The sequence below is a fragment of the Moschus berezovskii genome, chromosome 6, assembly GCF_049115385.1.
Source record: "Moschus berezovskii isolate FMDL1 chromosome 6, NW_MosBer_1.0, whole genome shotgun sequence".
NCBI lineage: Eukaryota > Metazoa > Chordata > Mammalia > Artiodactyla > Moschidae > Moschus > Moschus berezovskii.
Genome location: NC_142465.1, coordinates 28,756,735 through 28,768,122, shown reverse-complemented (window position 1 = coordinate 28,768,122; position 11,388 = coordinate 28,756,735). Strand labels below are relative to the sequence as shown.

Genomic DNA, 11,388 nt, shown 5'->3' with positions numbered 1-11,388 from the left:
TTTTATCTTTTCGAATACCTATTAGGGAGTGAACCCTGCAAAGAACCTCAGGAAAGAGCAGAACCAAATTTCTCCAACAAAGGCTACACACAACTCCAGGTAAGCTCTTCCTTACTCTTTCTCCAATCATGCATCCTCAGGCCACCTAAAAAAATAAAATAATATTAATGGAGTGCCCGATTCCTTGGTTGTAGCTCAGAGAAGTCAAAGAGGTCTTGGCAAGGGCAAGAAGAAAAATAATGGCATAGAAACCACACTGAACTTCTACAGCAAAATAAATGGATATTTTTGAGTGATTGTGATAGTGCAAATAAAAATGGATGGAATGTGTATGATTGTACCCTGATGAGTATCCTCAGCCTCTTATTAACTGACCACCAGGCATATCTCCCCAGTCACGTGCCCCAGGACTCCTTAGGAGATCAGGTCTTTTTTGGTTTGTTTTTAATTGTCATCTTCTCCATGTTTTGGCCATTCTGCTGACCCCTCTCAAGAACAGTCTTCACTCTTTTAATTCAAATCTTGTCCTTTCTTTAAAAAAAAAGGATAATGACTCATCTTCTTCAGAGCTTCCTGGGTAGTTCAGTGTAAAGAATCTGCCTGCCAATGCAGGTTTGATCCCTGGGTTGGGAAGATCCCCTGGAGATCTTCCCAGCATGGCAATCCACTTCAGTATTCTTGCCTGGGAAATCCCATGGACAGAGAAGTCTGCAGGCTACAGAGAAGTCACAAAAGAGTTGGACAGGGCTTAGCAACTGAAACAACAAACATCATCTTCTTCAAGAACCCTTTCTTAGTTAAATCCATTCTATTCAAGCAGAAATACTTGAAAGTCAACTTTACTGGATATAAAACTCTTGGCTCACATTTCCACTGCTTTGAAGAAGTTCTAGAGAGAGGAGCCTGTGATGTATCCGCATTCACTTGTCACTGGTTAATCTCATAGGCTCTGGAGTTAGACAGAGTTGGGTTAAATCTGCACCACTTATTACCCATGCCACCTAATCAGTTCAGTTCAGTCTCTCAGTTGTGTCCAACTCTTTGTGACACCATGGATTGCAGCATACCAGGCCTCCCTGTCCATCACCAATTCCTGGAGTTTACTCAAACTCATCTCCATTGAGTTGGTGATGCCCTCCAACCCTCCCATCCTCTGTCATCCCCTTCTCCTGCTGCCTTCAATCTTTCCCAGTATCAGGATCCTTTCAAATGAGTTGGTTCTTCATATCAGGTGGCCAAAGTATTGGAGTTTTAGCTTCAGCATCAGTCCTTCCAATGAATATTCAGCACTGATTTCCTTTAGGATGGACTGGTTGGATCTCCTGAAGTCCAAGGGACTCTCAAGAGTCTTCTCCAACACCACAGTTCAAAAGCATCAATTCTTCGGCGCTCAGCTTTCTATATAGTCCAGCTCTCACATTCATACATGACCACTGGAAAAACCATAACTTTGACTAGATGGACCTTTATCAGCAAAGTAACGTCTCTGCTTTTTAATATGCTGTGTAGGTTGGTCATAACTTTTCTTCCAAGTAGCCAGCATCTTTTAATTTCATGGCCGCAGTCACCATCTGCAGTGATTTTGGAGCCCTCCCCACCAAAAGTCTGTCATTGTTTCCACTGTTTCCCCATCTATTTCCCATGAAATGATGGAACCAGATGCCATGATCTTAGTTTTCTGAATTTTGAGCTTTAAGCCAACTTTTTCACTCTCCTCTTTCACTTTCATCAAAAGGTTTTTTAGTTCCTCTTCACTTTCTGCTATAAGGGTGGTGTCATCTGCATATCTGAGTGTAAGGTCAAAACGGCCCATGACTTTAAATAAAAGAACCCAGATGCCAAATAATGTAACAGGCTTTAATGGCCAGGCCCCCTGGTAGGATTTCGGGACCTAACAGGGTGAGGTCGGGGAAGTCCTCGCGCAGAACAAAGGCAGAGAGCAACTTATATAACTTTAGGCAAGATTTGGAGCGGTGGTCTCTCATAGGTCAGTTAGTCAAGGTGACGAGACCGGGTTGGTCACTCCGGAGATTAGGAGGGAGGGTTGATTTCCGTGGAGAGCTGTTGCATCAGAGACTCTTGAGCGGTTTGGCGGGACTTTTTCCCGCTGGTGGGAAATGAAGAGGAGAAGAAGCAGCCAAGATGGCCACTGGGGAGGAGAAGCCAAGATAGCCACCGGGGTCCGGCCTTACACTGAGGTTATGGATATTTCTCCCAGCAATCTTGATACCTATGGAAGGGGTTTATTCATGATAAACCTTGGTTTCCTAACCTATCACACGGAGATAATAACAACTATCTGGTAGGGTTTTGTGAGGATGAAACAGATTGATATATGTAAAATGGTTTGTCATGGTGCCTGGGGCATATGTAGTTGTGACCATTTCTTTTCCTTATATTATTCTTGATCTGTTTCAGGGAAATATGGGTTAATTCAACCAATACCATATGTCCTTCTTCAGTTCAGTTCAGTTCAGTCGCTCAGTCGTGTCCGACTCTCCGCGACCCCATGAATCACAGCACGCCAGGCCTCCCTGTCCATCACCAACTCCCGGAGTACACTCAAGCTCATGTCCACAGAGTCGGTGATGCCATCCAGCCATCTCATTCTCCGTCGTCCCCTTCTCCTCCCGCCCCCAACCTTTCCCAGCATCAGAGTCTTTTCCAGTGAGTCAGTAGGTATTTAATAGATGTTTTCTGAAGGAATCTGATTTAAGAACATTGGCAAAGAAAAACAATATTCCATTGCTAAGTCATTTCCAGCTGATGATAGACTGGTAAGAAGTTATGCTAATTGGCAGCATTTCTTATCTACAAAAAGTATGCAAATTATTCATTTCTCTTTTACTATTTATGTGAAATTGCAAATGGGTTCATTTTTGCCCAGTTTTATATCAAATGCCTATGGATGTTAATAACTAATGGAAGAAGTTAAATTGGCCTCCTAATCTAGTACATTTCCTGCTGTGTTTAACAGCAGGACCTATAAATCTGGCCTGAAGATCAAGAGGACTAAATACCACTGTTTGAGACTGGTGGAAATGTTGTTACACCATTAAAAAAAAAAGAAAAAGGAAAAAAAAATACACTATGTTCTCAAATATTAGGCGGTTTTCAAGGAAACAAATAGTAATATATCTCAGTATAGAAGGCTTGTGGAGGTGTGATAATATGAACCAGCAATATAACTTATCATTAAAACACTTTGAATATGTTTTAACTACATAAAGGAAACAGAGGTCCTTCCCTGCAAAGAGAGGAAAATCTGATTCAATTGAGTTCCACTTTTAAATTGGTTCTTCAAATTAGTTAATGATAGTATTGGAAACATGGGGATTTCCATAGATGAGCCTCAGTATCACTGTGTTCCATTAACAAATGATATGTTGTCATTTATTTGATACAGTTGAATAATCCTGTTGGTTTCTGAAGGGAGTTTAAAAATTATTTAAGCTAACTAAGATCACCATTGGAAGGACTGATGCTAAAGCTGAAACTCCAATACTTTGGCCACCTCATGCAACGAGTTGACTCACTGGAAAAGAGTCTGATGCTAGGAGGTATTGGGGGTGGGACGAGACGGGGACGACAGAGAATGAGATGGCTGGATGGCATCACCGACTTGATGGACATGAGTTTGAGTGAACTCCAGGAGTTGGTGATGGACAGGGAGGCCTGGCGTGTGTGATTCATGGGGTCGCAAAGAGTCGGACACTACTGAGCGACTGAACTGAACTGAACTAAAGATCACCGTAACAATTACTTAACTGAAACTTCCCCTCTCACACCAGGGGTCTTATTCAAGTTGAGTAAGAAATTAACATTAATTAGATTAGAAATTGCATTCACAAAGGAAAGGACTTTCATTAGAAGAGGGAGAGAGAGGTAGTGTTGTAGAAAGCAGCATAAGCAGTACAAAACCAGAGGCTCTGGTGAGATATTATAGAAACCAATGAAGTTACTAACTCCGTACCTCTAGATTAAGATTTCCCTCAATGCTGAGCACAATACATTCACATGGTAATACTCTAAACATAATTTCATGCAGCCATGAAATTGAAAGACACTTACACCTTGGAAGAAAAGTTATGACCAACCTAGACATACTAAAAAGCAGAGACATTACTTTGCCAACAAAGGTCCATCTAGTCAAGGCTATGGTTTTTCCAGTGGTCATGTATGGATGTGAGAGTTGGACTATAAAGAAAGCAGAGCGCCGAAAAATTGATGCTTTTGAACTGTGGTGTTGAAGAAGACTCTTGAGAGTCCCTTGGACTTCAGGAGATCCAACCAGTCCATCCTAAAGGAGATCAATCCTGAGTGTTCATTGGAAGGACTGATGCTAAAGCTGAAACTCCAATATTTTGGCCACCTGATGCGAAGAGCTGACTCATTGGAAAAGACCCTGATGCTGGGAAAGATTGAAGGGGGGAGGAGAAGGGGATGACAGAGGGTACAATGGTTGGATGGCATCACCGACTCAATGGGGATGAACTTAACTCCAGGGAGTTGGTGATGGACAGGGAGGCCTGGTGTGCTGCAATCCATGGGTGTCGCAAAGAGTCGACACGACTGAGCAACTGAATTGAATTGAACTGAGTACTCTAAACTTCTCTTAGTAGTTCAGCTGGTAAAGAATCTGCCTAAATGCAGGAGACCCCGGTTTGACTCCTGTGTTGGGACGATCCACTGGAGAAGGGATAGGCTACCCACTCCAGTTTTCTTGGGTTTCCCTGGTGACTCACTGGTAGAGAATTTGCCTGCAATGTGAGAGACCTGGGTTCTATCCTTGGGTTGGGAAGATCCCCTCGAGAAGGGAATGGCTACCCACTCCAATATTCTGGCCTGGAGAATCCCATGGACTGGATAAAACATGGGTTTGCAAAGAGTCGGATACGCCTGAGGGACTTTCACTTGTACATATTACTTTAAACTAGTACTTTATTTCTGGACAGGTCTTTAATGCATTTATTTAGTCCAAGGTTTCATATAGATGAGGAAGCCAGGTTCAGAGATGGGAAGCAGCTTAGGTGATTTATGACAGGAGCTCATGTTTTAACTTTGAGTAACATTTTTCACTGCTGTATCTTTTATATGAAGCAGAGCACAGGAGGGTAGTAAAGCATTGGGATTAAGTGGATGGATCCTGTAGTCAGACTGCCTGAGTTCAAAACCTGACTGTGCCACTAACAAGCTGTATGAACCTGGGCAAATTACTGACCCTCTCTGTAGCGCTCTCTGACAAACCATAAAATTGTAGTACTCACTTCATAGGGTTGTATGGATTGAAAGTGGTAACAGAGGTAAAGCCTATGGTGCATAAGTGAGTACACTGGATACAACTGTTATTTCCCCAAAGGCAAAACATCAAAAGCCAGTCTGAAGGATTCAGATCAAGGGAGCAAAAATACCATGTATTTATGCATGCAGATTATAAATAAGTAAAAAGTGGGTTAGCAGAGTTCATAAATTTCCTTTCTTTACTTTTTCTCCCAACACATCATCAGTCATCTCTCTTCTTATCTGTGCTGGTAGGTACCCAAGAGATATCTAGACAAAATATTTTCATTCATTTGATCATAAAAGTACTTAGTCTGTTTAATAATTGGTGCTGCTGACACTCTATCAACCTTAGAAAATTATAACAGTGTATCTTTGACAGCGGTAAGTGGTGATCTGCCAGAATAATTGGCAGTCAGGCAACGTAAAAGATGCAACATTGTCACAAGTGTTTACCCAGTACAAGCCTTTGCGTTCCTACTGCTGTTGCCTGCTTACCTGTCACAGCTGGGTTTGAAAACACAAGCGTCCTTGTAAGTTTTTCAAAGGCTCTTTTGGTAAACAGGAATTTTTTTTTTTTCCCTTCTCTTCTACATTGAATTCAGGCTGCCTTGAATTCTGTGCTATTTGATTTACTTTGTTCAGCAATAGAAGCTGAAAAGAGAAAGGCCAGGTTTCTTCCCGAAGACCTGCACACATCGTTCCATTCTAATTTGTTCTTGAAGATTTGGCTCCTGCATACTCTGGCTCCAGGTGCAGTGTTTTCTTGATCAGGAGGACTATATCCCGTGTCCCTCATCCTTTTCCCAGCACCAGCAGTTGGGGATGGGCTTTCTCTGTTGTTTGGAGAAGTTGGGGTGGGGGTGGGGGGACTGTTTGTGAAGAGGAAGCTTAGCAAGCAGGGGTTTGCCAGGAAGACCTGTGGGTTCTTCAGTAATGAAGATGCCCTGGCCCTACCGAGTTCGTTCATCTGGACAAAACTACATCAACTCTGTTCCGTGAGGCTGTCTTGCCTCCTGCCTCAGGCTGATCTGCGGTTTCCCACCCTTAACTCTCCCCCTAGCCCTCCCCTGACAAAGGTTTCTTGATTCCAAAAGACAATCGCTGACTCTATTAAAGAGGGGATGGGACACTAACAGGCATCCTCCCATCCAAAGGGCAGTACAGAAGTACTTTCAAAGTGGGGCGAACTCTCACTTCAGTTCTCCACCAATCCCTCTTGTTCCTTAAACTGGGTTCCCGCAGGGTCCCCACGTTCAACTCCAGCCGTCTCCCAGCGCTGGGGTGGCCGCGAGGACCGGCTCCTCTCCCGGTGGGGCGCGACCTCGCAGCGGCGCGAGGAAGTGGGGCCGCCGCGACCGGGGAGGAAGGCCCCCGGAGCGGGAGGTCCCTGAGCTGGGCACGCGGGAGGGGGCGGACCCGAGGACCCAGCCGCCGGGAAGCCACCGCCCCGCCCCGGCCCGGACCGGCCCGCGGGTCCGCCGGCTCGCCAGGCGCGGCGCACGCGTGTGCCGGCGGAGGCAGCGCGGCCCTCCCTGCTGGCCGAGCGGCGCTCCCGCCCCGTCGCCTGGCGCCCGCGCCGCCGAGCCCGGCCAGCACCGTCCCGGCACCATGCGGAGGGTGAGTGTGCCCCGCCTCGGAGGCGCGAGGGGCCGGGGGCCGTGAGAGCGCGTCCCTCCCGCCCCGCTCCGGGACGACGGCAGCGCCTCGCGGGGGAGCCGGGCTGGAAGGGCAGAGGGCGGGGACGGCGGGTCTCGCGGGGCCGCGGCCGTAGCCTGGGCGTGCGGAGCGGGGCGCCCTTCGGTCGGCGTGGGGGTACACGGGGGGCCGTGGGATCCCTCTTCGCCTGAGGGCATCGGGTTCATCGGTTGCCTGCGGCCGCGCGGACACGTCGAGAGCTCTGTGTCCGCGCCTCCCCGAGGCCGACGTGGGCTCTTCCCGCACCCTGCGCCCCCCGTTTTGCGGAGAGCCCCTTCCCCCGCGCTCCCCAAGCCGGCTCGGCTCGCCGCTGCGTTCTGAGCTCGGCGCCTCGCTCCCTCCTCCGGAGCCTCGTAAACTTTGCCGGCAGGCGCGGTTCGGGCTCCCCTGGCGCACACGCCGGGAGCGGCGGGCCCCAGCCCGAGTCCTGCGAGTGACTGCGCGCGGCGGGTGCGTGCGTTTGGGGGAGGTAGTGGTCACCACTCGTCTCCAGAAATGCGCTTGCTTCTGGCGTTTGGAGGTCTCGAGGGAGTGTAAACTCTGGTCGTTCCCGCTAGCCAGGCGCTGCCCACCGACGGGAACCCGCGCGGAGTCCCGGAGGCCGGCTCGCAGCACCTGCGTTGGGGCTGGGGGCGCCCTCTACAGCGGTTCCTTCCCAAAACCGCGAGTGTGAGGGTCTTGCTCACACCGTTCCCCCTCCACCAGAGCTCCTGGAGGGGAAACTCCAATCCACAGGCTGAACTGCAGGGTTTATTCCACCCCAAGTCTGAAGGTTGGTGATGCTTGTTGTCCGCCCTGCAAAGCACGCTCACATGTCCTGCGCAGTTTGATCTTGCCTGTCTGCGGGAGCTGATTAACATTGAAGTGTTGTTGGTGATTGACATGGAAGTACTGGTGATTTTCTGAGTTATCAGTCCCCATATGCTGTTTGGATCTTAACCTTGGGACCAGGCTGCTTTAATCAAATGCAGGATCTCAGCACTTAGAGAGTCGGAGAGGGAGTAGAGGAAATTCAAGGAGATCCAGGTAGATACCGTGACATTTTCCCAGACCTCCTGAAGGCCAACCCTCATCACAGTTTATGTGCCAGAGCAGAGTGTTTTCTGAAGAGACAAGGCTGAGAGAGGAAATGGGAAAAACAGAATAATTCACCAGAGCCTCTGAGCTTCTCTGGGGTTGCCTTGTGACTAAGGTGTGTGTGTGTGTGTTGAGTTCAATCAGTCCTTTCTGACTCTTGAGAGTGCGTCCGGCTCCTCCGTCCATGGGTTTTTCCAGACAAGGATACTGGAGTGGGTTGCCATTTCCTCCTCCAGGGATCTTCCTGACCCAGGTATCAAACCCGCTTTCTCTTGCCTGTGCCTCCTGTATTGGGAGGCGGATTCTTTACCACTTGAGCTGCCTAGGAAGCCCTATGTGTGTGCTTATTAATTTGGTCACCTGTGACCCTTTCAAAGATTTCTTCCTCTCAGGGGTTAGAGTGTTTCAAAGGGAACTCTGGCCTGTCCTTTGGCAGGTGGTGCCAGGTTAAGTTTTCTGTTTGGTGGGGGTGGGTGGTATTTAGAGTGAGTTTATGTAGAGCAAGTGTGAATTGGCCTCAGCTGCCTCTGGAAAATCTATTAGTGAGCTGACATGGAAATTTACCTGGCTTGCCTTTGGAGTGAGTCCAAACCTGCTCAGGTGTTTCTGGGGCGAACAGGATTCCAGCGGGGCTGGCCAGCTAGTTTGACACACCTGGCATCAGAAGAGCAGCAGAAATGGAAACAGGCAGGGTTACTTGTTTAAACTCCAAATTCAGTAACCTCCTTTTACCCTGAGTGCCACTAGGGTTATTAAGGAAGGCAACTGAGATGGGATCTGTAGAACTAGGTAAGGTGTGTTAGATGGAGAATCTAGATTTGAGGATGGAGGGCATTGACAAAAGTATTTTGAAATGAAATTTGCGTACTACCTTCTTTAGGATGAGAGAGGTGAACGCTTGCTAGAATGGCAGATTTCTGGTCTCAACCTCAGTCTTTTCATATTTGAACTTTTAGGACTGGAGCTCAGCAATTTGCATTTTAAACACCCACCACCACCACTATAAAGTACTGAAAAGTGCTAGTGTCTTTTAGTGTCACTCATTCGTGTCTGACTCTTTGTGACCCCATGAACTGTAGCCCTCCAGGCTCTTCCCTCCGTGAGATTCTCCAGGCAAGAATACTGGAGTGTGTAGCCATTCCCTTCTCCATGGACTTGAACCCAGATCTACTGCATTGCAGGCAGATTGTTTACCATCTGAGCCACCAGGGAACCGCCACCATAATGCATATGTATTAAACACTCACTCTGTGTGGGCCCTGTTCTGAGCCCTAGGAGTACAGAGGGCAGATGATAGCTAAAGGCCTTGTTTTCTTGGAGGCTACATTCTGGTTGAGAAATTAGACGATACAGAAGTAAACGAATATTCAAATAATTTTACATAGTGATGAGTGCTATGAACAAAATAAAGCAGGATAATGGAATTGTTGTCAGCTGAAGCCAGTTGAGCTATTTCAAATCCTGAAAGATGACGCTGTGAAAGTGCTGCACTCAATATGTCAGCAAATTTGGAAAACTCAGCAGTGGCCACAGGACTGGAAAAGATCAGTTTTCATTCCAGTCCCAAGGAAAGGCAATGCCAAAGAATGCTCAAACTACTGCACAATTGCACTCATCTCACTTGCTTGTAAAGTAATGCTTAAAATTCTCCAAGCCAGGCTTCAGCAATACATGAACCGTGAACTTCCAGATGTTCAAGCTTGTTTTAGAAAAGACAGAGGAACCAGAAGTCAGATTGTCAACATTCACTGGATCATGGAAAAAGCAAGAGAGTTCCAGAAAAACACCTATTTCTGCTTCATTGACTATGCCAAAGCCTTTGACTGTGTGGATCACAATAAACTGTGGAAAATTCTTAAAGAGATGGGACCTGCCTGTTGAGAAATCTGTATGCAGGTCAGGAAGCAACAGTTAGAACTGGACATGGAACAACAGGCTGGTTCCAAATAGGAAAAGGAGTGCGTCAAGGCTGTTTATTGTCACCCTGCTTGTTTAACTTATATGCAGAGTACATCATGAGAAATGCTGGGCTGGAGGAAGCATAAGCTAGAATCAAGATTGCCAGGAGAAGTATCAATAACCTCAGTTATGCAGATGTCACCACCCTTATGGCAGAAAGTGAAGAAGAACTAAAGAGCCTCTTGATGAAAGTGAAAGAGGAGAGTGGCAAAGTTGGCTTAAAGCTCAACATTCAGAAAACTAAGATCATGGCATCTGGTCCCATCACTTCATGGCAAATAGATGGGGAAACAGTGGAAACAGTGTCAGACTTTATTTTTTTGGGCTCAAAATCACTGCAGATGCTGATTGCAGCCATGAAATATAAGACGCTTACTCCTTGGAAGGGAAGTTTTGACCAACCTAGACAGCATATACAAAAGAAGAGACATTACTTTGCCAACCAAGGTCCGTCTAGTCAAGGCTATGGTTTTTCCAGTGGTCATGTATGGATGTGAAAGCTGGATTATAAAGAAAGCAGAGCACTGAAGAACTGGTGCTTTTGAACTGTGGTGTTGGAGAAGACTCTGGAGAGTCCCTTGGACTTCAAGGAGAGCCAACCAGTCCATCCTAAAGGAGATCAGTCCTGGGTGTTCATTGGAAGGACTGATGTTGAAGCTGAAACTCCAGTACTTTGGCCACCTGATGCGAAGAGCTGACTCATTTGAAAAGATCCTGATGCTGGGAAAGACTGAGGGCAGGAGGAGAAGGGGACGACAGAGGGTGAGATGGTTGGATGGTATCACCGACTTGATGGACATGGGTTTGGGTAGACTCTGGGAGTTGGTGATGGACAGGGAGGCCTGGCGTGCTGTGGTTCATGCGGCCGCAAAGAGTCGGACACGACTGAGCAACTGAACTGAACTGAAGCTTGTACTGCCAATAAAGCACAGGCCAATAAAGTAAGAGATGAGTTGTTGAGGCAAGGAATAGCAACTTTATTTGGAAAGCCAGCAGACTGAGAAGATGGTGGACTAATGTCCCCCCAAAACCATGTTACCTAAGTTAGAATTCTGGCTGCTTTTATACTAAAACGGGAGGGGGTGTGGCTGATTGTTGCAAACTCCTTGGTGCCAGAATCCCTTGTTCTTGCAGCTGTTCAAGAGGGTCTGGTCATAATGTTCCCATAAATCTTCAACAAGACCAAGGTTATTCTCTATTCTGCAACTTTTTGTCTCTATATGGATGGGAAAGTGTTATACTTTTAAAGGTCAGAGCCTTGGGAATGGACTGTCCTGTGTATTTCAGGCTATAGGCAATATTCCTTTACAAACGGATGGAGACCCTCCATGACTTAAGCTCAGGCAACAGAGCTCAAAGGTTAGAGCTAAAGGA

General features: G+C 47.0%; 1 protein-coding gene across 1 annotated transcript in view; it reads left to right on the top strand.

Annotated features, from left to right (window-relative positions):
* Positions 1-6,785: 6,785 nt before the first annotated feature.
* Positions 6,786-11,388, top strand: part of TMCC3 (transmembrane and coiled-coil domain family 3) — a 285,879-nt gene continuing 281,276 nt past the window's right edge. Inside the window, exon 1 of the mRNA XM_055394538.2 lies at positions 6,786-6,900. Within this exon, the coding sequence (XP_055250513.1) occupies positions 6,892-6,900 (9 nt within the window). The 5' untranslated portion in view covers positions 6,786-6,891. The remainder of the gene's footprint in view (positions 6,901-11,388) is intronic.